The sequence below is a fragment of the Sceloporus occidentalis genome, unplaced genomic scaffold (assembly GCF_023333645.1).
Source record: "Sceloporus occidentalis isolate IW3139 unplaced genomic scaffold, rSceOcc1.0.p SCAF_8, whole genome shotgun sequence".
In the NCBI taxonomy this organism is placed as follows: Eukaryota; Metazoa; Chordata; class Lepidosauria; order Squamata; family Phrynosomatidae; genus Sceloporus; species Sceloporus occidentalis.
The window spans coordinates 4642108-4668798 of record NW_028316988.1 but is presented as its reverse complement, the minus strand read 5'-3'; the positions used below and the strand labels follow the sequence as shown (position 1 = coordinate 4668798).

Below are 26691 nucleotides of genomic sequence, written 5' to 3'. Positions count from 1 at the left end.
TATTTTATCGCGCCTTAAACCTGGCTAAACCCAGTTGTTAACCCCACCCAAAGCAGACTGGCTGGCTGGATGGGACTTGTTGACATTTGTATCAAATCCATCGACTGGTTCACTCTAATTGAGGTGAACAATTGGATTCAGCCAATTGTTTATAAGTGTATCTCCTTGTGCGTCACCTTGGAAGCAGAAATGCTGAAGTGTGCATGTGTGTGTGTGTGTGTGGTGTTTGCATGCAACCGTTCTTGCTTAAATAGAATTTGCTATACGGGTGCCTGCTGGTTGCTACTATTGTGAGCATCATGCTCCTTCCGTTGTCGCCGTTGCTATTTATTTTAAATGCTTAGATAGTTTTTGTTCCCTAGAAAAAGACTCAAGGCTTCTGACGACAATTAAAGCATAACAGAAGTTAAAAACAAAAACGATTGGAGCAATACGTTGGCCTTTTTCATCCGAAGAACAATCTGGAACAGCTAGATTTGAAAGTCTGGAATAGACTATTAAGCATAGTATACCTCGTCTTTAGCAAGTGCCAAGGATGCAGGGTCATTTAGCCCAGATTAATTCTATCTTAAGATCTATGAGAGCTTGAGTCCGCACTCTCTGTCTTTGCCAGTCTTAAAAAACACACACCAGTAAACCGCAGATGATTGAAGAATAAACGAAAGCAGATCAGAGAAGATTGGAATCAGATATCAGACACAGAAGGCCAACCTTGTGTTTCGGCAGCATTAACCTTGGTTGGGTTTGTATACTTTCTGTGCTTAAAAACCCCCAAAGTGAGCTCAGATTCTCAACATGCAACCCTTCTTGTATACATCTGACTATTGCTACTGAATCTGCGCATGACACTGGCTTGCCAGAAAGACTGAGGCCTGTTACAGACTGCCAAAATAAAGCTCTCTTTGGAGGTATGCTCTTTAAATGATGCATGGGTCCTAAGAGTCCGGAGGTCGCGCCAAAACCACACTCCATTCCTAAGCACTGGAGTGTAGCTTTGGTGCAGCTTCCGGATTCTTAGGGTGCATGCCTCATTTAAACAGCATGCCTCCAAAGAGACCCGAAGCGGCTTTATTTTGGCAGTCTGTAACAGGCATGAGACTAAATTGCAGACAGGATCAAGTCCAGATTGTCACTGAACATCTGGAGGCAAGTAAGGCCGCATTTCTCAAAGGGGCTACTGCTAACATCTGGCGAAGAGTCTGGTGAAACACACACAGTTATTGCTAACATCTGGGAAAGGGAACACCTGGTTTGCTCCCAAAGCTCTTGCTGACAGCAAGAAGGAAGCATGGATGGGGCTAACATCTGGAACAGATTCTACTAGCATCTGGAAGGAATGAAAGAAGATGTTCTCACTACGGCTTGTTATTTGAAGAGGACAAGACCTTCTGTTTTAAACATCTCAGGTTGAAGCTTCTGTGCGCTCACAAGAGAGAATCGGTCAGGTCAGTCTTCCATATACGTACCTCCAAACTATTTTTAACACACCCTTCAAATTTCCCTTGCCGCAGGCTGATTTTTAGGGTATACTGAAGCACTCTAGCATAAGATGAATGCTAAGGTGAACCTTTTAAAAATGTGGCTCCATATTATAACCATCTGTATCGTGTCATCAAACCACTTACAAGGGATGTGACCTGCTCCCTGAATTGGATGTTGTTCTCACCGCTTGGTTTGGTTGGAAGTAGGAGGAACATGAGCAGACCTCAGATATCGAATGGGAGCAAACAGGTTCTTTCATATCGAGGCAGAAAGATTTAGTGCAGAGTTCTTCCTACAACTGAGACTATACATGCCTATATTGATACATGAATGCAAACCGGTTTTGTACTATGTTGTCTCCATCGTATGGTGACCCTATGAATGAGAGGCCTCCATGAGTCTCAGTCAACATCAGCTCTGCTCAACCCTCTTGCAAACTCAGGGCTATGGTTTTTGGAATGAACCAGTCTCTTTGTAATACAGTCTTGTTCTTTTTCTATCGCCTCCAACTTTTCCCTGTGTTCCCGTCTTTTGTTGTGAGTCACGTTTGTTGTAAGTCACGTTTGGTCACAATATAGCCAAAGTGCAATAGCCTTATTCTGGCTTCTAGTGACCGTTTGGGCTTGATTCGTTCTCAGACCCACTGATCTGTCTCTTTGGCTGTCTATGGCATCCTTGAACACCATGTTTCCATTTTGGACTGTTGGACTATTTTGGACTGTGTGGAAACTCTGCACACACCAGACTAAGCAGAATCCACTCTGAAACACCTTGTGCTGTAATAAATGGGTTGGTCTGGAAGGGGCGATAAGACTTTTCCTCCATAACAGGCAATGGACATATTTTTGGTTGAAAAAGCCAGAAATTATTATGCTAAATAAGTTTTAGATAGGATATATACTTTAAAAAGGCTGTATGTCAATAACAAAAGAGCTCAGAATATAACCGTATCTATTAAGCAGACCTATTTTCCCCCTGTTGGTACATCTTCTCCCTCGCACTCCAGCTACACAATTCAAAAAGGAGGTTGAGAAACTGGAGCCATGTGTCCAAAGGAGAGTGACTAAAATGGTGAAGGGTCTGGAAACCATGAAGCCCTATGAGGAATGACTTAAGGAGCTGGGGATGTTTTGCCTGGAGAAGAGAAGGTTAGGAGGTTATATGATAGCCCTGTTTAAGTATTTGAAGGAGTGTCACATTGAGGAGGGAGCAAACTTGTTTTCTGCTGCTCCAGAGAATAGAACAATGGATGCAAGCTCTGGGAAAAGAGATTCCAGCTCAACATTAGGAGGAACTTTCTAGCAGTAAGAGCTGTTCAAGAGTGGAAGATACTCCCTTGGAGAGTGATGGAGTCTCCTTCTTTGGAGGTCTTTAAACAGAGGCTGGATGGCCATCTGTCAATTGGGATGCTTTGATTGAGAGTTCCTGCATGGCAGGGGTTGGACTGGATGGTCCTTATGGTCTCTTCCAACTCTATGATTCTATGATACACATTTCCCTCATCACTCCCAACCCGCCATTTAGCAACCGTGTCCCCCCCACCTCCTGCAAATAAGGTTATTTACTGGTCAATGGAAAGTGGTGGTGCAGGCAGCAGAGAAGCATCCAGTCATGTTACTATAGCTGGATGTCCAGCACTGAAGGATGAAGCCGTGCATCTAGCAATAGGAACATTTAACTGAGCTACTCTAGGTTCATGTAGCCAACAACCGCCCGGCCTAGTTGCCATTACAGATACTCACGAGTGCAGCCGCTTTTGCTGTCAGTGACAATGCCACGGAAGTTCCAGAAGCCAGGCTCGCAGCGGTCGCATTTCAGGCCCCCGACGCCAGGTTTGCATGAGCATTGCCCCGTTGCAGGGTCGCAACCGCCTCCATAGGAACCATAGGGGTTGCAATGGCAGGTACCTACAAAAAAAGAAGATGGAGTGAGTGGTCCGGTCATCAGCGGAGCAAATAGTCTGCTAAACAAAACACACAACTGCATCTGTCAGGGATGCTTTGAGTGAGAGTTCCTGCATGGCAGTGGGTTGGACTGGATGGCCCTTGTGGTCTCTTCCAACTCTATGATTCTAATTTCCATCTCCTCAAATTCTCCCCAAATGCAAGAGAAGGTCAAAAAACAACCGAAGTCCACCGGTGTTCTTTTATAGCCTTTGGTGACTCTGTACAAAATGATGCAAGAACGGCAAGTGATCTTAGTGGTCCTAGAAGACTGAAAAGACTAAAAAGCATTTGAGGATGGATGGAGTGGGAAATTGCATTTTGTCAGAGAAAATTGATTTATAGACTTAAAAAATTGGCTGGACGCATAAAAACAAAATCTGTAGATGGGTAATTTGTTTACACTACACATTTATACCTATATGATACTGCTTTTACTGTCATGCCATTGTTCTATGGTAGGAAACCTGAGCAGAATTCTTGCACTTTTAATACTTGTGCAAAAAGAAGGCATTTCTGCAGGGACAGCTTGTCATGCAACTGAAATTGCCTGTCCTACACAAATTAATTTCTATACAGCCAACCTAAACATACTAAAAGAGACGGTGACTTTGCCATCCAACATCTACGGGACACAAGAAGTATCTGCTGACTGACACAATAAAATAAAATTCAGGTTGGGAAGGAAAAACACCAATTGCTTCTGCATATACTTCCAAATTTGTGGATTCTTATTTAGAGCATTTTTAGCCCACTCCGCAGCCAAAAAAACCCCCCATGCTCCCAGGGCTCCTTAAAAAGATCAATAATGAGACAGTCCTCATCCTCAGGCTCACATTCCTACCATTCTGCACAATTTATTCTGATTATGTTGCTAGTCGTAAGCATTTTGGAGGGAGAGGCAACAGAGCCATAACAATCGCTGACACTTTTTGTCCAGGCTCCACTCCGGTTTGGGAACACAACATGCTTCCTTCGGTTGAGTCAGACCAATGAGCCACACAGTCCAGGATGGTCGACTCCGGATGGATGGCTTCCCAAGGCTTTAGTCAAAAGAGTCTTTTGCATCCCTTCTTGCTACAACTTTTTCCTTCTTTCCTCTATTTTTCTGTCTTGGTTTCTGAGTCCCAGGACTGAGAATACAGTCCATGGCACCTGGCAACTTCCATGTCAGTGTGTTGTGAATTTGTCCTGTTCTGAAGTGTATTCCAGATCTCAAGTCGTGCTGGACTCCATCCCAAGAAATGCATTCGGTTAACAGAATCATAGTCCGACCAAGGGCTCTCCAGTCCAACCCTCCTGCCATGCAGGAATTCACAAAGTACTCCCAACCGTTGGCCAAACAGCCTCTATTTTTTTGTGGGTTTTTCGGGCGATCTGGCCATATTCTAGAAGAGTTTATTCCTGACGTTTTGCCGGCATCTGTGCCTGGCATCTTCAGAGAACGCTGGCATAGAAGGGAGCTGGATATATATACTGTGTGACCCTGGGTAGGGAGGAGTGATTTCCATGTTAATCTGTGTATTGTTCTGTTGTTGATGGCAGGGCATCAACATCCTGTGTCTAGAGCAACATACAGATTAACATGGAAATTCCTCCCTATATCTCCAGCTTTCATCTATGTCAGCATTCTCTGAAGATGCCAGCCACAGATGCTGGCAAAACGTCACGAATGAACTCTTCTAGAACATGGCCACATAGCCTGAAAAACCCACAAATCTATGGATGCCGGTCATGAAAGCCTTCGATTTCATAACCAGGCTCTGTTTGAAAGCCTCTAAAGAAGCAGACTCGAAGGGAGTGTGTTCCACTGTTGAACAGTTCTTACTGTCCTAATGTTACTTATTCCCAATGTTGAGGTGGAATCTCTTTTCCTATAGCTTGACAACTCAGTTCAGTCCAAGACTGGTTTCACTGCCCATATGAGTTGGAAGTCAACAGCCACCATTGACTCTCAGACTTACCCAACCATCATGGTCACTAGCCATATATAGCTTGTTGTCGTTATGTCCCTTCAAGTCATTTCTGACTTATAGAAACCCTATCACAGGGTTTCCTTGGCAAGGTGTGGTCAGAGTGTGTTTGCCGTTGCTTTCCTCTAAGGCGGTGAGAATACGACTTGCCCGGACATCCAACCGTCTTCCAAGGGCAGAGCAGGGATCTGAACCATGCTCTCTCAGATTTGTAGTCCAGGACTCAAACCACTATGCCTTTCTCCATATGGCTTGGCATGATGTGGTTTTCGCTCTAAAACATTTCTTTTTCCAGTGGTTGCATTGGCTTGGGAACTCAGCCCTCCTCATAGGCGGGCTTGCTTTCCATGATTCTGAGCTTACGCAGAAGGCAAGCCTGGCAGAAGTAATGGAGCGCATACCCGCACCACTGCGAGCATGTGCCCCATTATTTTCTATGGGGCTTGAGCATATGTGCTTTCCCCCATACGCAGGTGGGTCCGGAATGGATCCCCCGCGTATGGGGAGGGCAGACTTGCTTAGGCATTGTCCCACTATGAAGAGCTGCTCTCTCATGCAATGTCAGAATGAAATCGTTCCCGGCTTTCATCCGCTTATTGGCATGCAGAACTTCTCAGGGACAACCACCTGCTCCCTGCTCCCTGCATGCAAATTCCCATCGAGTGGGAATCCAATGCAAACGTACAAGTGGTCCAGCCCTATATCTGTTGCTTGGAAGGAGTGGAACAAGTGCATTTGGTCCCTGCATGGCCATGGAAAAGCATCCTACTCCAGGGCAATGTTCTTTTTTGGAGCAGGCAGCCCAAAAGAGAGACATGGTGTACCGAGATAGGGATACAGGTGACACTAAATGTTTTCCTTCCCTCCCAGAAATACGAGGGCTGGAGATTATTCCAGAAACTGGCTGCGGGGGGAATAAATTTTCAGGTCTGCCTCAACACAAAATGACTTGGAGGCTGGTGATCCCATGGTGATTTATGCCCCTGGCTGGGGACACAAGGGCACAAGCTAAAGAGAGGTTTGATTCAAAGCAAGGTGGATGAACGTTGGGGGGTGTGTGTGCAGAGAAGGAGTGCAATTAAGGCCAGGCTGACAAATGAGGCAGTGACACCCACACTGTCATGAGCAATAGGTGTGGGTGACTGGGAAGACACTGAGCTGCACCCACTCTCTTCGCGGCTTATCCCTCCTTTCTCTTCTCTAGCACCTGAGATCTCATGGAGCACTGGCCCAGATACTTTAAAGCTCACTTTTGTGCCTGCAAGCTTAAAGGGATTCTGCTTCCTATCCACCCAAAAGGCAAGAAGTCTCCAGAGGGTGAACAGAATCTACCTCCCGAGGAAGACAGCAAAAACTCTTATGTAGTCTGGAAACAATGTGGATCGCCCACTCCATGGGTGACATCCAAGGCAGCACAGAGACTCTGCCTCATTCCTGAATCCAGACTACTCTTCTACTCTTTTGGTTATCTGGCTTCCTACTCATACCTTGACTCTCAACCTTTGGACTGCTAATCGAACATGGCTTTTAACATTTCTTCCAGTGAACTCCAATAGTCTGAAAAAAGTCCTCCTCTTTGACCTAGGCCTACATAGAACCATAGGCACGTTACAGACCACCGGACTGCGGCGGTCTGCTGCCGCCGCCACTTGCACCATCCGGGAGACGCAGCCTTTAAACGGCATGGCTCCCGGACGCTGCCGAGAAGGAGCGCGGAAATCGCGCTCCTTCTGAGGCCCCGGAAGAGGCACTGCAAAGCGCAAGGGGCGCATTTGCGGCGTCATTTCCGGGGCGACACTTGCGGACGCAACGTGTCTAGCGTGTAAAGATGGTGGTGTCCGTGTGTATAGGGCGCTGCCATCTTTACGCCCCCATCATGTGCTAGGGGTGAGGCCGGTATGGACGCTAGGTCCTCGGCCAACCCCTAGCACGTGACGGGGGCGCCGGAAGAGCCCATATGTAACGGGCCATAGAATCCTACAGTTGGAAGAGACCCCAAGGGCCATCCAGCCCAACCTCCTGCCATGCAGGAACTCTCAATCAAAGCATCCCTGAGATGGCCATCCAGCCTCAGTTAAAGACCTCCAAGGAAGGAGACTCCACCACTCTCCAAGGGAGTGTCTTCCACTGTTGAACTGCTCTTACTATCAGAAGGTTCCTCCTAATGTTGAGCTGGAATCTCTTTTCCTGGAGCTTGCATCCATTGCTCCATTGGGTCCTATTCTCTGTAGCAGCAGAAAACAAGCTTGCTCCCTCCTCAATATGGTATCCCTTCAAATATTTAAACAGGGATATCATATCACCTCTTAAACCTTCTCTTCTCCAGGCACATATTGATTAAGAATTGCAGAAGCTATTATTCTATCACCAGTTATCAATGTGATACTATAAAAGAAGCGAGGTGTCCCTACTTCGACCCCGCTGGTGACCTCTGTGTCCCAGGAGCTCCTGTGTGATTAAAGGCACTTATGGGACGCCACCATTTATTAAATTATATGGGGCATGAAATGACTCTGTATCCCGAACCAAGGCTGCCTTGTCCAGACTGTCTTCCATACGGTGCAGGCAAACCCCCGTTGCCCTAATGGATGCCTTCTAACCAGCTGGCAGCCAGCCTCAGCTGCTAAAAGGGCTGCTAATGCTCTCCTCATCTCGTTAGGTTAAAGAACCAGCTCCTTCTAATTATTTCATAAAATATTAATAAAGCGTTCACCGGCACGGCCAGCTGCGGCAGAGAGGATATGCCCTGCGAGTGGGGCTTTCTCAGATTAACACAGCAGACACATTTTGCCGGAGACCATGGTGTCAGCACTGAATGTCATGTTCTGGATTCCGAGGAGCTCTGACTACTGTCATAGAATCATAGAGTTGAAGGGACCCCGAAGGACATCCAGTCCAACCCCCTTCTGCCATGCAGGAACTCACACTCAAAGCATCCCCGAGAGATGGCCATCCAGCCTCGGCTTATAGATCTCCAAAGGCATCTCCTTTGAGAGCTCTGTCTCCTTTGAGAACCCTACCTATACAATGCAAGGCAAAGTAGTTCTCTTGGAGAAGTACTGTCCCCTTTGAGAACCCCACCATTCTGAGGGAATTCAACTCACTGGGGCATCCGGCTGAGCCAACTCCGAGAGCCAACGTCACGTTGTCTGGGCAGCATCCGTAAACAGTCTGGCTACAATGGAGGACTTCGAGCGGAGGAGGGAGGCTGGTGACTCCTGTCGGGTGGGAATGAAGGATAGACAAAAAGGAGGCAAAGTTATGGTTCAAGCAGCAGATAGAACGTGTCCAAAGGAATTAATTCAAAGATATAGCCATATTAGTCTGTAGAATCAGTATATAGAGAGATATTGTAGCATCTTTGAGACTAGCTGAAAGAAAGAAGATGGCAGCATGAGCTTTCGTAGACTTAAGTCTACTTTCTCAGATGCATTTGGAAGTAGACTTAAGTCTACCAAAGCTCATGCTGCCATCTTCTTTCTTTCAGCTAGTCTCAAAGGTGCTACAAGAGCTCTCTACGAAAATGTTGTCGCTGGAAAGCCACACACCGGCAACTCCTGCCATCCCATGCAGGACAGCCATGTCCATCTCGGCTGGGGATGATGGTAGTCACAGTCCAAGTTGGGAACAGGTGAATTAAATAGATAGGAGATGAAAACCGAAAGGATGGGGAAATTGCAATAAAAGAAAAGGTGAGGCTGCACAGAAGGCCATGCTTTCTGGCTCTGCTGTTAGGTAGATGGTGAGGCAAGCCACCTCAAGCATCTCAAACATTTGTAGTGTCATGGAAAGAAAGCAAAGGCTAGTTTGCTTTATTGCAGTGATGGTGAACCTTTTAGAGGCCAAGTGTCCAAAGTGCAACCCACAACCCGCTTATTTATTGCAAAGTGCCATGTACCTCTGGCTTTCCAGTAACAAACTCTGTGCTGGGGCAATGGCACATGTGCCCACAGAGAGGGCTCTGAGTGCCACCTCTGGCACGCGTGCCATAGGTTCGCCATCATTGCTTTATTGTATTTCTACAGCAAGGGATGGGGAGAGGAACTAGTGGGATTTTCTGCTTCATGTAACGAAATAACTTGGCTGGCTCTGGATGCTCTGTGCAGCTTGTCTTGGAAGCGAAGTTGGGGCTTAAGCACCATTTTCTGTTCTGTCTCCATCTAGCCCTAAGACCTTGCCAGCTCTGGCTCCGGAGGGTTACCTCGGCAGGCTCCTTGGCTCATCAGGTAGATATCTTGGCGTTTCTCGCAGCGTGTCTTCTTGAGTTCACACTCATTTGCATAGGTCACTCCATCGGAGCCACACACCTGTGCGAGAGATGGAAAGAAAGCAATTCATCAGCTCTGTTTTGCAACCAGACAGCTGTTGCAGATGGAGGACATATCTTAGCAATAGCATGTGCATTTCTATACCACTCATCAGTGAACGCAGCACTTTCTAAGCGGTTTACAATCTGTAAGCCAGTTGCCCCCAACAAGCTGGTTACTCATTTTACCGGCTTACGAAAAGATGGAAGGCTGAGTCAAATAACTAAATGCATTTTTAAAGAAAGCAGGGGGAAGGGGAAGCTTCCATTCTGAAACTGGATCTGTGAGCATGCAACATAGGTGCAACTAAGGATGAAGCAGGGTTGACCCAAGGCATTTGCTGTGATAGCAAGTATATAGCAATAGCATGCACATTTCTATACCACTCATTAGTGAAGTCAGCACTCTCTAAGCAGTTTATAATCTGTAAACCAATTGCCCCCAACAAGCTGGGTCCTCATTTTACTGACCTATGAAAGGATGGAAGGCTGAGTCAACCTTGGAGCCCTGGGATCGAACCCACAACCTTGTGGCTGCAGGTACAGGCATTTAACCACTGTGCCAACAAGGCCCCACTTCCATATCTTGGAATGATGTAGCACCCTATTGTGATATATGCCCCAGGGACCACTGATACTGTGTACACCATCTTAGGCAAAAGGCTGCAATACAGCTCAGTCCCAGGTTGTCTTTAAAAATGTAGTCTTCTCCATAAGCCTGCACATGTTTTGAGATTTGCTGGGGAGTCTATTCTCTATCCCACTACCCTCAGAGAAATGGTGGGAGAAGTGGGAATAGATGTATTTATAAGCCCCTGCCTTTAATTCTGAATCTGACCTTGCCTTTCCAGTTGTTGTCATCGTATGCCTGCAAGTTGATTCTGACTTATGGAAACCCTATCACATAGGCCCAATACAGACAGGCCAAAATAAAGCTGCTTCAGGTCACTTTGGAAGCATGCTGTTTCAATGATGCATGCATACTAAGAGTTCGGAAGCCGCGCCAAAGCCAAGATCCAGTCCTTAGGGCTCGAGTGCAGCTTTGGAGCAGCTTCCGGACTCTTAAGACACATGCATCTTTGAAACAGCATACCTCCAAAGTGACCCGAAGCAGCTTTATTCTGGCCTGTCTGTATGGGGCCATAGTTTTCTAGGCAAGATTTATTCTGAGGCCTTCTTCTGAAGCTGAGAGAATGGGACTTGTCCAAGCTCACCTAATCTAAACCCTGGCCTTCCAGAGTCCTAGTCTAAACACTTATACCTTTACACCATACTAACTCTCGAGCTTTTCCAGAATGCCTTACAATCTCTCAAACTGGTCTTATTCATTTCATGCCGAAATGCTTTGAAAGCCATTATTATTTTGCTCCATGCAATAAATAAATCCAGAAATAAAACATTCCCAACAGATGGCCTTTCTAGTTTCTGCTTGATGTCACCCAACAAGGTGTTACCTTTGGCTGAGCTTAGAGATGGCACAGGTGTTTGGCACCTACCAGGTTCCTTGGCACAGCCCCGCAGGTGTAGTCACACACGCAGCGGTCATCTTCCACATCGTCATCCCAGGAGCCGCCATATTGCCGACAGCTGTCCCGGTCACACTCATTCAAGTCCCCAGAGCCAGAGCCTCCTCCTGATCCGCATTCTGCACCAGAAAAGAAAAACAGATTTAAAAGACATTGGCCTCCACAATACCTTCCACAACCAAGGCTGTGCATCCCCCTGCTTTGGGAGCATCAAGGACATGACGGAGTCCATGCTGGGCCAAATCGTGCGCCTTGAGGGCCACATGTGTCACACAGCCATCCTTTGCCTACCTGCGGTGCAGACAGTACACAACTAGACAGCTCATGTGTCTGACAATATGGGATGATTTTTTTTAAATGGTGCAAAAGCAAAGCTATTCTTATTTGGGTTTGCACCATTCTTTTTGAGTCCCTCCGCATAAGCTTGCTCCCAGTGTCTCTGCATCTTAAGTGTCCCAGCTCTGGAGAAGAGCTCCTGCTTTGCATGCAGAAGAACCCAAGCGCAAATCTCTGGCATCTTCAATTAGAAGGACTGCGCAGCAAGTGATGGAGGAGACTACAAGCGTAGATGTGATAATTTGCTATAGACTGAGCATGGCGGAGTGATTTTAATGTCGGAGTATGGCTCCGGAGACCAGGGCCTGAATCCGCTCAGCCGCAAGAACCCACTGGATGTAAGTCACACTCTCTCAGCCTCAGAGGAAGGGAATGGCAAACCCCTTCTGAACTTATTGCACCAAGAAAATCACATGAGATAATGCAGATGGGTAAAAAGAGATTTTCAGCTATGATTTGAATAGAGAGTCCAGAATAGGATTGGGAGAAGATATACGCAATGAATTTCTAAACTGAGTATACTAAAATACGGAAAGTATAGAATGGAGAAGTGATGTTTGAAGAACTGCAGTCAGGTAGAAATATTAGTTCAGATATTTATTACCTATTAGCCCCATCCACCTTTTAAGGTCCATTCCATTTTGATTATTCTAGATTATGCTATTGATGTAATTTTTATTGTTTAAGGGTTAATTGTAAATTTTTATTGTGTTTTTGTATTTGTATTATGTTGTAATCCTGCTTCGATCCTCAGGAAGAGGTGGAAAATAATAATAATAATAATAATAATAATAATAATAATAATATGGATTGCATGAAAAGTGTGTGGAATACAGTTATTATATTGGTTTGATGTTTGGTTGAGGTATGTATATATTAAACAGATTTTTAAAAAGTGAATACTTTTGTTTAGTCTTTCCATCCTTACTACTATCATGAGTACGGAGTATTGCTACCACCCACCTGTAGTTCTAAAAAGAAACATCTTTCATCTCTGATACTAGATTGCATCTATTATCTTTCGTGCAGCACTTCACCCTTCACTATCAAAATTACTATTGATAGAGGTTGCACACGTTCTCTTTCCTTGGTATAGATTTTGCATTCTCTTGCATGAAGCGTACCTATGTGTGTTTTATTTATCGTGCTCAAGAGGCATATCGACTGGTGATTTAGTCCTACATGGTACACCTACATGGCAAAGAGACACATAGGCTGCATCCACACTGCAGAAATAATCCGGTTTGACGTCACTTTAACTGTCCTGGTGCGATGCTATGGAAGTGGAGTTTGTTGTGGCCCCGGAGTGGAACACAGCTCTGTTCTGAGCGCTACAACAAATGCTAATTCCCAGAATCCCATAGCATTGCACCAGGGCAGTTAAGTGATGTCAAACCAGATTACATCTGCAATGTGGATGCAACCATAGAGCCTGTTTACGCACCCTAGGAAACAGGTCCTATCATTAGACAGAGAGTACACTGCCAAGGATGCAGAGAGGTGCTTAGGGGATATTATGTCTCATGCGTCAATATAACCTGGCTGGCTTCGCATGCAATGCACCTTGACATTAGGGCATGGGTGGGCATCATTTCTCATCTCATAGGGAGCACTGATGGCGGAGTGGTTAAATGCATGTAACTGCAGCCACATAGTTGTGAGTTCAAACCCAGGGCTTTGAGGTCGACTCAGCCTTCCATCCTTTTGTAGGTCGGTAAAATGAGTGCCCAGCTTGTTGGGGCAATTGGTTTACACATTGTAAACCGCTTAGGAAGTATTAGTTCACAGATAAGCGGTACAGAAATGTACTTGCTGTTGCTATGTACAATGGACTTTTCCCTTACACAGGGGATCTTTTCCAGACCACCTCCACTCCCTGCGTAAGGGAAAAAACATGTATGCTTGAGTCCTATTAGAAGTAATGGGTCTCATGCATGTGGCGTGGGGCATGCTTCAGGGTGCATGCCCCATTACTTCTTCTGGGGCATGTGAGGGTTTTTTCTTGGCGTATGCTGGAAAGGCTCACCCACGTATAACGCGGGCACAGTATACTTCTTACCCTCTTGGACAACAGATACCTTGGGTCAACCCAGCCTCAGCCTTAGCTACACCTGTGTTACACACACAAAGGTCCGATATCAGAATGGAAGCTCTCCCGTCCCCCTGCTTTTTATATATATTTAGCTATTTAAAAATTTTCAAAGGCTCTCCGAAAGAAAGTGCCCCCAACGCTTTTATTTTCACGTGGAGCGATCAAAGGCAGGGAGTTGGCGCTAACACAGAGAATTATTCAAGTGCCTTTCCCAGAGGGATGGCAACCTGTAATTCCCCCAAGGGGAATCGTTTGATTAAATGCCATGTTCGGCTGTCTCCTCTCTTCGCCCAACTGCGGGTGACAACTTTCCCCGGCAAAATCGGAGGTGCTACACGTAGAGATTTCCGTAATTGACTCCAATGGGCTTTTAATGCCCCCCCTTTTCTTTCTTTAAAAAGGCCTATCCTTTAATCAATTTTTTAAATGGGTTTAATTCTACCGATTGTTTCATATTCATTTTTGGGTAAATAGAGAGATCTTGCATCGCCTTTGAGAGGGAGCGGATAGTGGGATTTATTTCATTATGTTATATGGTTTTTAACACCTTGATCTTTTTGAAGAGGCAAGATAGAAATAATAATAATAATAATAATAATAATAATAATTGTTGTTATTATTATTATTACTGAAAGAAAGACATTGGCAGCATCAGCTTTCCTAGACTACAACCTTAGTATTTTACTTATACCCCACTTGTCTCCCAATATTGGATCCTTAGCAGCTTCAACTTTACCAACCTCCAAAAAGAGGGATGGCTGAGTCAACCTTAGAGCCCCCTGGGATCAAACTCACAACCTTGTGGCTGGGATACTGGCATTAAACTGATACGCCAACAAGGCTCCATAACGTGTTTCTGAGAGCCAGGGACCAGTGGCTTTCTGGACCTAGGCTTCACTGCAGCATGGCACAGTAAAGAGGTGATCCACGCTGGACCTCTTTATCTTCCAGTCCTGATAGAAGGAGGGAGAGAAGGAAGGAGGGAGGGAGGGAAGGAGAGAAAGAGAGAGAAGTGTATGGTGTTTTCTTCTCCCTACCTCCTTCTACGCTCTGAAGTGTGAAATTAAAGCACTGATAAACCTCTTTGCTGAGGCCTATTACTTGCCGTCACCTTTCATTATTGGCAGATAAAAAGACAATGAGAAGGAGGGTGACGGGAGGTGAGGAGAGATGCGGGGAGAGGACAGCTCTTGATGGAATTGGCCAAGCTGGCAAGCTTGATCAACGCAAAGGGGAAATCACATCCGCACACACACTCCTCTCAGGGTGTGCACTTGCACACGTACGGGCACACAAAACCATGCGCATGTGTGCACATACATCTGGATCAGGTAAACCTCGGCATCCACAGAGAGGGAGGAGATGCTCAGAGGCACGTCTGGAGTTGCTAAGCAATGCCAGGAGGCTTCCAGGCATGCCAGTCCTACAATGCCTATGGGGCAACTACGGAGGAGGGAGGGAAGGGCGAGAATATAAAAATGGGATCTCCATTAAGACGGTAAGAGAAAGTGAAAAAGAAGGTGAGGAGTAAGTAGAATGGAGGTTGTCAAGAAGGAGAAAAGGAAATGGTAAACACATAGTAAGAGTGGAGGAGGTAAGATAAAGAAAACCGTAAGTAGTGGAAGAACAGAAGAAAGAAAGGAAAAGAGGAGGAATCACAGGATCCTAGAGCGGGAAGAAACCACAAGGGCCATCCAGACCAATGCAGCAACCATGCAGGAACTCTCAATCAAAGCAATGGGACCTAAATTCTGAAAATCTGTTAAATTATTGGCATGCAATGAGGTTTTGATTGAGATCTGACAATGCTGGCACCTTGTAGTAAAGAGATTGGAGAATAGGGAACTGACGTGAAACCCTTCCCATCAGAGTAGAATTCAAAGATATAGCCATGTTAGTCTGTAGAATCAGATCTTGTAGCACCTTTGAGACTAATGGAAAGAAAGAAGTTGGCAGCAGGAGCTTTTGTAGACTTAAATCTACTTAGATTGAAACCTATCTCCTATTTTAACCAAATGCATCTGGGAAAGTAGACCTAAGTCTACAAAAGCTCATGCTGCCAACTTCTTTCTTTCAGTTAGTTTCAAAGGTGCTACAACATTTTCACAGCAAAGGTGAGAATCATGGGATAAGCCAGCTGGATTGCAGCTCCCAGGATTCCTCATTAGGGGTGCTGGGAGTTGCAATCCAAAAAAGGTTTCCTGCCCCTGCTTTACAGCCTGACTTTGGTAGGCCAAAGACTTACCATCCTCACACGGCCCCGTCCGAGAGATCTCAATATCCTTCTTCTGTTGGCAGGCTGCCACCCGCAGCTCACACGGATTGTCATAGGTGACACTGTTGCTCCCGCACACTTGACTCAGGGGCTGCTTCTCGCAGCGTGGGCAAACACACTGCCCATCCACGCATTGGGCCCCGAAAGAGCATACCACCGACCCACAGGTTTCTAGAAAGGAGAGAAAGGAGAAATAATTGAAGTTAGGTGTCACAGAGCCAACGATGATGATGATATTGTATTATAGGGATGTCATACTGAAGATGGGGCAAGCTTGTTTTCTTCTGCTCCAGAGAATAGGACCCGGAACAATGGATGCAAGTTACAAGAAAAGAGATTTCGAGGAACTTCATAACAGTAAGAGCTGTTGGTGGAGTCTCCCTCCTTGGAGGTCTTTAAGCAGAGGCTGGATGGCCATCTGTTGGGAGCAGATTGAGAGTTCCTGCATGGCAAGGGATTGGACTGGATGGCCCTTGGGGTCTCTTCCAACTTTAACTTATTAAAGGTGTCTCTATTATTTGTAAAGCATGACTTCCAGCCTCTGGTTAGACTAAATTCTCATCTTTTCCAGCCATCTTGGGCCTGTTACAGACTACCAAAATAAAGCTGCTTTGGGTCTCTTTGGAGGTCTGCTGTTTAAATGATGCATGCATCCTAAGAATCCGGAAGCTGCACCAAAGCTGCACTCCGGTGCTTAGGAATGGAATGTGGCTTTGGCGCGACCTCTGGACTCTTAGGACCCATGCATCGTTTAAATAGCATACCTCCAAAGAGACCCGAAGCAGCTTTATTTTGGCAGTCTGTAACAGGTCTCTCTCTCTCTGCCAACCTTCAGTTTACTAGTAATTTTTACAGCCTAGTAACATTTGTAATCTTTATTTCTAAGGATGACGTAGCCGGCTGAAACAGACCATCAAGCATTCCTAGAGCAACACGTTGTGACACCATTTTGGTATCTGTACACCAAAGCAGTCCAATCCTATCCTTTCTACCTGGGAGCAAGTCCCATTGCACCAAGAGGGATTTCCTTCTGAGCACACACGCATAGGCTTGTACTGCAAATCCCTTACCGGTCTCCGAAGACATCACCGCCGTGCGTTTTGCAGCTTGTTACTCTGCGAAACAAGCCCTCGAAAAATCAGCCGCTCATTATACAATGCCAACGAGGCAGACATACAAGTACCCAATCAGTAGGCAAAGCCTGGCACCATCTCCTCGTTTTCTTTGGGGAAACGATACGATGCCCCTCCGTTGCAAAAACTAAAGGCTGGGGAAGAAAAAGCCTTCCTCTCACTCAGGTGGGTCAACGTCTGTCTGGACTATACCTCTCCAGAATTCAGGAGTGGGCATCGTGGTGTTGATTTGTTAAAATGGATGCAGGTTAAAATGGATGCAAGTTGACCCTCTCAGAGAGAACAAGCATTGAAGAAAAGGCAGGAACTCACTACAGTCGCCTTGCGCCGCCACTTCGATGTTAGTCTGCTGGGTGCATGCCCGCACATGGAGTTCGCACTCATTGCTGTAGGTATTCCCATCTGTGCCACAGACCGGCTGAGAGGAGGGGACGCATTCAGTGGGGCACACGCATTTTCCCGTTTCGGCTTCACAGATGGCACCAAACTGACACTTGCCACAACGGTCTGAAAGGAAAGAGAGAAAAGGCTTATTTCTTTAATCAATGATATTTCCCCGTCCCCTGTTCCTCCAAAAGGGGATCAGGGCATGTCTCTATGCTTCGACTTTATCCACTATGAAATGAGTTAGACACACACAGAGAAAGCAACTGGCTTTCCATCAAGCCAGGGAATCAGCTGTCCTCTAGCCCAGCATATAAATAGCTTCTCTTTCCATTCTGATCATAGAATCATAGAATCCAAGAGTTGGAAGAGACCACAAGGGCCATCCAGTCCAACTCCGTTCTGCCATGCAGGAAAACACAATCCAAGGACCTCTGACAGATGGCCATCCAGCCTCTGTTTAAAAACCTCCAAAGAAGGAGACTTCACCACTTTCCAAGGCAGTGTCTTCCATTTTTGAACAACTCTTACTGTCAAGAAGTCCGTCCTAATGTTGAGCTGGAATCTCTTTTCCTCTAGCTTGCATCCATTGCTCCATGTCCTGTTCTCTGGAGCAGCAGAAAACAAGCTTGCTCCATCATGAATGTGATACTCCTTCAAATACTTAAACAGGGTTATCATATCACCTCTTAACTGTCTCTTTTCCAGGCTAAACATGCCCAGCCCCCTAGGTCAGGGGTAGGCAACCTTTTTGAGCCAGGGGCCGGGTTGCTGTCCCTCAGACAACTGGGGGGCCGAACTCAAAATGGCTCCCGGAGCGGCGCAGAAGCTGCGGTGGGGGCGGCAATTGGCGGCAGGACCGGGCTGGGGCCGGTCCCAAGGCCTCGCCGGGCCGGATTCGGCCCGCGGGCCATAGGTTGCTGACCCCTGCCCTAGGTGTTTCTTCACAAGGCATGGTTTCCAGGCCCTTCACCATTTGACTTGAAGGCACCAGTAGCAACAGTAATTGTTAATGGTTCAGTGTTCTATCATCATCATCATCATCATCATCATCATCATCATCATCATTAGATGGAGTCCGCAGCAAGAACGACTGTTCTACTCCAATATCACAGCACATATGTGAACGTCTCTCCTCTGGCTTTGTTGCCTTCAGCCACCCAAAGATTCCCTGCTCCCCCAAAAGACACTCCATAATGGTTAATGTTTCAACACAACTCCACGGAAAGAGTGCTCCTTTCAACTCTCATCCAGCCTCAAGACGTCTGTATTCAAAACAAGTCCTCTACCACTGAGCGAGGAGCCCCTCCAGCGTAGCAGATCCATAATAAAACAGCAGCAAACCAGTCCCCACGAAAGGTAGCACCCCTTTGGCACCATCCATCAATTGCTTTTGGCAGATGGCTGGCTACTGAGGAAGGGGGCTCTTGACTAATGGGTACTGTACCTCTTGATGGATGCATTTTTAAACTGCCTTTAATTCAATTGGGTCTTAATACTGCGGTCAGCTTAAACGTGGCTCAATAACCCGCCTTTTGGTGTTTCACTGATAAAAACATTTTTCTGTTCTGAACCGCCTTGGGGGCCTAGTTTTGGGAGAAAGGCTGGATATATATGAAAGGAAAGGAAAAATATCATTGCTACCAATTGACCCAGAGCGACGGCTTGGCTGGGGACAGACTATGGAAATGAGACGGTGGGGCAAGAATCTCTTTTTCTTCTTCATCTTAATGAAGTGTCAAGGCACTCGTAAAACCCTGTTACAACCTCTCCTTTGCAATCTCTCGCACACAAACACATGCACAACTTGTTTGTAGGGATGCAGCAGCACAAAGCTCATGCGGAGGAAGGCTGACCCCCAAGTAGTGGAGGAGAAGGGACCCTCCAAGGCAGAGAGGTAGCAACTGACCATTAGATCTGCCAAGGCCAAGAAATTTGGGTAGCAACACATCCCCTGAGCTCTTTGCTGTAGTAAGCTTCTAAATGGGGGAAAGCAAAAGAGACAGGAGCACTGCAATTATAAAGCAATATAAGCCACAAGCTTGCATCAGCAGGGAAGCACTGCTGCAAAGCAGTGTTCCAAGGGATGCTTTGAGAGTTACTAAAGGGAAGCGAGGGATCGGCAAGCTGTCGTTTCTCCTGAACTCTTTGGGTTTTTTCCTCCCCTCCAGGGCTTGTCATTACACTGGGGGCTCTGCAATCTGTCTAACCCACTAGACAAACCTCCTTTCCTGGCTCTCCTCTTTGCAACCGAGAAAAAATACCTAGGAAGGGGGAACAGTTGGGTTTCCTTCATGAATCAATGAGGTCGGATCATAGAAGCATAGAATTGGGAGAGACCGCAAGGGCCATCCAGTCCAACCCCATGCCATGCAGGAATTCACCATCAAAGCATCCCCGACAGATGGCCATCCAGCCTCTGCTTAAAGACCTCCAAGGAAGGAGACTCCGAGTCCCACTGTCAAACAGCCCTTACTGTCAGGAAGTTCCTCCTAATGTTGAGGTAGGATCTCTTTTCTTCTAGTTTGCATCCATTGGGTCCTAGTCTCTGGGGCAGCAGAAAACAAGCTTGCTCCCTCCTCAATATGACATCCCTTCAAGTATTTAAACAGGGCTATCATATCTTCTCTAGGCTAAACAACCCCAGCTCCCTAAGTCGATGCCCCTGAGACTTCCTGGCCAGGTAGTTCCCGGATGGGTCAACACCCCACACCACCACCACCATGGGCATATACCCATATACACAGAAACCTATGAGATTATATTCTATAGATGCAATCCACCAAAACTCATGCTGTGCTACAATGAGATTCAAAGTGCTGGACCCTAAGTCAGTCTCGGTCCAGGAGACATTTGGTGCTGCTCTGCGGGGAGTTTTCAGGAATGAAAGAAAAAGTTCAGCCATCAGGCACAGATCTGGTACTGGTCCCTGGCATTTTAGGGGGGAAAGGTGCATGCCATCCATATCGAAGAGGCCCCAGCTTGCAAATTCTAGCAGCTCATCAACTTGAGGATCCCAGTTTGAGCCTCGGCAGCTCCTGATAAACATGTAGCATGAAGCGATCACCTGCATAATGGCAAGATACCTGGGACACAAAGACACACCTCTAACGTCAGGTGCTGGAGACAGATAAGCCCATAGAAGTATCTGAATTGGCCCCTCTTGGATACTGTATGCTGAACTAGATGAGATTTTTCTTGCAACTGGCAACCCCTGGCACCCTTTTTTGCCCAGAACTGAGAGACTCATGAGGAACACCATTCAAGCATGTTGGCCAGACAGCCCTTTCAGGACCAAGCACAGCCAAAGGCAATCGGTCCGCACCGGGCCCATTAAATCTTTGCCAGGAGGGCGAGGAACACTTTGTGTCTCTCTAAAGAAGCACACCAACCCTACAGGGCTTTCTCCGATTTTTAATAGCTTCTCCTTCCTGGGAGCGGATGTATTTACAACATGACACCAATAATTCACAGCTCCTGCCACTTCCTTCTTTCCCATCTCCTCCAGCAAATGTGTGTTCGCAGCGTGGGGCGGATGGGGAGGGAGGCCGGCAAAGGAGGCGGCAGGCAAGGCACTCCATCTTCATCATTCACTCCCCAAACCACTGCTCTTTTAGCGCCCTGGAAAAAGATGGAAGGAAGGAAATGGAACAGATCGCTCCGACTGTTCCTTTGTAATGGCCCTGAATGGAGCTGGGCTCCGGGAGCTTGCTGGGGGGACGAGGAGGAGGCACAAAGTTGTTTGCAACCAGCGGCATTTCCAGCTGAAGCGCCCAACTCCATTTTGAGAAAGTTTCTAGCAATGGCATTTTGGTGCCCTGACTTGGATACAGCGGTATACGGCGGGGATGGAGCAAATGGGGCCCATGGGGACACCTGAGACCCCCTAAATCTCTTTTTCAATTATCAGTTCTTCCCATCACCCAGGAACACCTTTTTTTACTATAAGAAAAGGGTGAATTACCTCTCCTGGAAGTATCCAGGAGTAACCAAAAAAAAAAAAAAAAAATCCTCCCTCCGGTCCATCTGCCTTGGTCCAGGCCTCAGAGGGAGAGAAGAATGCTGGACCTGATCTTATTTTCCCTCCAAGAGCCTTCCTCAACCTGGTGCACCCTTCTCCAGATGTGCTGGACATCATCTTCATCTCCAGCCAGTATGGCCATCCCTTTGGAGCACTGGGGAAGCCTATCCCCTATCAATGCAGGGAAGGTACCTTGGAGCAGAGCATGGAAAAGTTACTTTTTTGGAATAGAACCCCCAGAAACCTGCAATTAGGATGGGGAATTCTGGAAGTTGTAACCTAAAAGTAATCTCTCCAAGGTCTGCAGGTGCCCCTGCTTTTAACCACATGGTATTCACCAGAGAGGTGAAGCCAGGCAGAGGGAAGAGTGATGTGGTGGATGATAGGAGTCCAAAATAGTTACTTTTCCAAGTGCTCTCCAACACAGAATGCTTGCACCTTGCAATGACTGGAGGTGGAGGCAGTGAGGAAGGACTCAGGAGACCACTGAACTGTCTTAGGATTTTGATAGAATTCAAAGATATAGCTGTGTTAGTCTGCAGAATGTACATAGAGAGATCTTGTAACACCTTTGAGACTAACCAAAAGAAAGAAGCTGGCAGCATGAGCTTTCGCAGACTACAGTCTGAGGAAGTAGACTAGTCTACGAAAGCTCATGCTGTCAACTTCTTTCACTTAGTCTCAAATGTGCCACAAGATCTCTCTACATTAGGATTTTGAGACTGGAATCCTGGCACTGTTCATACAAGTTATCTGTGGAGTTTGCTGCGGGAGAGGAGGAAATTTGAATTGAAGGTCCTATATGCCATGACTACAATAGAAAGAAAAGGACCTTCTTCTCCCTTGTAGAGAGATCTTGTAGCACATTTGAGACTAACTGAAAGAAAGAAGTTGGAAGTAGGAGCTTTCATAGATTTAAGTCTCCTTCCTCGGATGCATTCTTCTCCCTTGCAGACCTTCCACCTTTCTTCCTTGTGGCCATTCTGGCTTATGGAGGTGTGATTCCTCAGCCTAGACTGGTCCCAAACACTCTGTGCATATAACAGGAATCCATTTCATCTCACTTAGAATTTAGGGATGTGGCTCTTGGCCATGGCACAAGGCAGGTCCGCTTGAAAAGCAGGAAAGTGGTGCCAGTTAGCATCATTTGTAATGTGCGAAGATGGATGAACGGCCTGGCTTATGAGAAATCAGCCTTCTGTCTTCCTGAGCTGACACAGATCCAGTATTCTCAGAGTGATCCGAGCGCAAACTTTGCCCGCATGCGCTCACACGGGGAAGCGCACAAGAGACACCCTGGGAAAACTGTGCCCGGAGTCTCAACCTCCACTCGCCATGTCGCCTGCCAATTTAATTACAGCCTGGGATTGCTAAGGTACAGTTGGTTGCTGCACCGCACTGTACAAAGGCATGGCGCTAATGTATGCTCTGGCATGAATACCACCTCCCCAACCACCATCTCCCCACCTATACCCACCACAAGATAGTCCCCTGCTAGAAAGCAATTCAATGAAATCTAAGTCAGTCGCAACCTGTTGCTAGGACATAGAAAAGCATTGGCCAGGGATTTAAAGTCACCTGAAATCTAGCTTGGCTGTTAAGTAACCATAGCCGCTTTGACTAGCAGCCAGGAGCAAGCTGTTCCATAGCCACGGCTCATGGCAACTGGGCTTTGTTCTTTCTCTCTATCCACCCCCCTGTTACCGGAGGATTTCATGCAATTTATTTACTGAATGCAAGAGACTGAGGACGCAAACAGTTAAGCCAAGAGAGAAGGGCTTCTGCCAAGACAGACTTGCAAGGCGTGGAATTTCTCCGCCCTCCTCTCCTCTCGACAGCCAAACCATTCCAATGAGTGCAGCGTATCTCTCACAGCTTATTATAAATTTGATGGGGTGAGATTGGACTGTTTTTTGAAAAAGGTATCAGCCCTGGGCCAACAGATTTCCCCCTATAATTTCTCTTTATGTGCAGGTGTTGCTCTACTTAAGGGTGGGCACTGTGTGTCTATCTGTTGGGGGATTTCCTCCGAGTCGCTCTGGTGGACTGTATTGTTGTGGCATGCTAGAAGTGATACACTTCTGGATGACATTTGGGTTGACTCTCAGCTGTATTTTGTTTTTCCAATACTGGAAGGGCCCTGGGGAGGGTGGGCAGGTAAACTGTTGTATCTGTGGCCATTTTGGGGTGTTTGGGAACAGTCTTTAGCAGTGGCATCCTTGCTCCTGGTGTCACCAGTGCAAGGGGCAGGGCTCCAGGATGTGGGGCTTCTGGGGATGGTGTGGTCATCCTCCCTCAGGTCACCCCATGCCTCTCCTCAGGGAGAAAAGGACAGAACGGCATGGGGGGAGTGCACTTGGCTTCCCTAGGGCCACCATGTACCTTGGGCCACTTCTCAGGAGGAGAAAGATGGAACGGTACACGGTGAGATGGCCTGACCGGGTGTCATCCCTCTTCTGTGGTGTCATCTGGTGCAGGTCACATTCTTGCAGCCTCCTTAGGTGAAAAGGTATCCAAAAACCAGCTAGAAAAATTAATCTCACTTTGAGGTACTACTCACAAGGAGCTGTTCCTAGGTCTCAAGATTTGACCCAACCCCTGGGATGCTCCAGAAGTGGCAAAGTTCAAGGCACATCTTTCTGAACCAGACTGATTCACTTAGTCCAGCATCCTTCATTCAGTGGCGTCACTAGGGTTGGCGTCACCCAGTGCGGTGATGGTGTCACCCCCTCACCCCATGGACCTCCCCCCCAACCATACTACACCATACAGAATAGTTCATCATGTTTTCTTTGTACTACGATTAATCATGATTCTCATGTATCATTGAATCAAATGGTAATAGTTGTGACATAAACAACTAGCAAAATTAAAATTATGCCTTTAAAATATCATATTATACACACAACCTAAATGTATTTTAATTTTCAAAAAGTCTGTGGCCTTTCCTTTCTCCCCATAGAGCCTCACCCCACTCGCCCCATCTCTTCCAGCATTTTAAACAGAAACAGGTGAATGCCTCAGCCCATTTCTGCCAAAGCGCAGTCATTTGAGGAGCAGTGGTGTCACCCTGCTTAAGGTGCCACCTGTTGTGGACCGCATCCCCTGTGCCCCTAGTGATGCCATTACCTTGGCCACAACAAATAAGCCAGAAGTCAGCAGGACAGTACCACAAATCAGCCAGTGATCCACTAAGGAGATGGATACCAACATTTTGTCCCCAGGTGGGACAGAGATATCCCCGCCATTCTCAGACTCACCACAAGGGCCTTTGTGTTTCACCCTGATCTCCTTCCTGAGGGCACACGCCATGGCGTCCAACTCGCAGGGGTTGCCATAGGTGAGGCTGTCGCTGCCGCAGACTGGGTCATAGACACTTTGGCACACCTGCTGGCATTCGCACACTGCCTCCTGGTTCTTCACCACACAGGTTGACCCGAATGTGCACTCAACACTCAGGCAGGGGCTCGGTGTGCCAAGATCTGAATCAGGAAGCAGGAAAAGAAAGCAGAGCCATCAGCGTTCAGCTGGGATATTATTTGTCTGTACCAGGTGTGCTCCTCTTGCCCCTGTATACCTTCCAACTGTGGGAATTAAACAAGCAGAAGGAATGCTCAAAGCTTACATCTGTACGCTTCTGTCATCTAACCCAATGTGCCAATTGTTGGAGCGGCTTGATTTGTAACTATTACTAAATCAGGATCAGCCCTACTATTTGGGACAGTCCTCCACCACTATCCTCACTTCTTGCAGATTCATGCTCATGACCTCCCTGATGGAGTCCATCTACTTAGCGTGTGATCTTCCTCTCTTTCTCTTTCCTTCCACCTTTCCTAGTGTTAGGGCCTTTTCTAATGAGCTGTGTCTTCTCATGACGTGGCCAAAGTATGACAGCCTCAGTTTAGTCATCTTGGCTTCCAGGGAGCTCTCAGGCCTAATCTGTTCTATGACCCATCTGCTTGTCTTTTTGGCTGTCCATGGTATCCTCAGCACTCTTCTTCAGAACCACATCTCAAATGAATTTATTGTCTTTTCATCTGTTTTCTTAGGGGGTGGCATTTGCTTCTCCTGCCCCTGGTCATCCTCTGCTGTTGAAGACAGAGCTGTGTGTAACACATGGCCTGTCTTTCTCCTCTAAACTGGCCAACTGCCCTTAGATGTGGTGCAAGGATGCTATCTCAACACCAAAACCACAGAACATGGAGAAGGAGGGAAAGAAGCCAAGTCATCCTTCAGGTAGCAAAATGTCTTGGGCTGACAATGGACTTGCCAACAGACCATTGCTCGGGATGAATCAGAGTTCTATTACACCAAAGCTCCCTTTGGAAATATGTCCAACTCTTCAGTGGCCACATGGAGAAGTGCTGTCATGTCTGCTGGCCCCGTCCCCTCCAGCTTCATGCCCCTGATGTCCATAACCCACTCGGTCTCCCATTGACATGGACCCCATATAGAATATTATATGTACCCATCTCTTTGTTGTTGTTTGGTTATTTTAATATTCTGAATATCATTTTATTGTTATAAGGGAATATTAATAGTTGCATTGGTGGGAGGGATAATGGTTTTATTTTATATTGTTATATTGTTGTATTTTTACCCTTATTGTACGCTGCCTGATGGAGACATGGGATATAAATAATAATAATAATAATAATAATAATAATAATAATAATAATAATTAGAAAGCCAGAGGGATATGGCACTTTGCAATAAGTAAGTGGATTTTGGGTTGCAGTTTGGGTACTCGGCCTCTAAAAGATTCAAAATCATTGAAGTAGAGTATCTTAAATGGAATATTGCTGGGCATGTGGTTAGATCTTGTGTAGCCCGTTTGTGTCTTTTAGGCGGCTACTATCACACTTTGCATTAGAGAAAACGAATGAACTTCATTCTTGGGTCACAGTTGGAGTGTATTGCTGGTTTAGAGGAGCAAGAGAAAGGTACGCTAACCTTCAATAGACCTGCTACCCCTTGGTGCAACAAATATTGAAAACAAAGTCTTTCATGAACCTTGAACCTACATTACCTTCTTTAACCCTTTTCCTGCAGCACATCAGATAAGTACTCTACCATGATCCATCATTTTAGTCTAGTTTCCAGAAATCTAGACTAAGTCTGTGATGACTAGTTTCCTCCTGGCTCATTACGGTTCCTTTGGCAAGGCAATCCCAGTTTGACAATTGGGAAACTGAGGATCAACTAAAATGCCCCCAAAGA

At 46.5% G+C, this 26691-nt stretch overlaps 1 protein-coding gene across 5 annotated transcripts in view; it reads right to left on the bottom strand.

The window, feature by feature from the left end:
- The window catches only part of AGRN (agrin), a 265408-nt gene that overhangs the window by 44601 nt on the left and 194116 nt on the right, over positions 1–26691 (bottom strand). For all 5 annotated transcript variants that reach the window (XM_089534268.1, XM_089534269.1, XM_089534270.1 and 2 more), the window contains 7 exons: positions 24732–24953; positions 17379–17573; positions 15904–16104; positions 11201–11349; positions 9600–9705; positions 8503–8616; positions 3225–3389 (listed from right to left, as the gene is read on the bottom strand). In XM_089534268.1, coding sequence (XP_089390394.1) covers positions 3225–3389; positions 8503–8616; positions 9600–9705; positions 11201–11349; positions 15904–16104; positions 17379–17573; positions 24732–24953 — 1152 coding nt within the window. The remainder of the gene's footprint in view (positions 1–3224; positions 3390–8502; positions 8617–9599; positions 9706–11200; positions 11350–15903; positions 16105–17378; positions 17574–24731; positions 24954–26691) is intronic.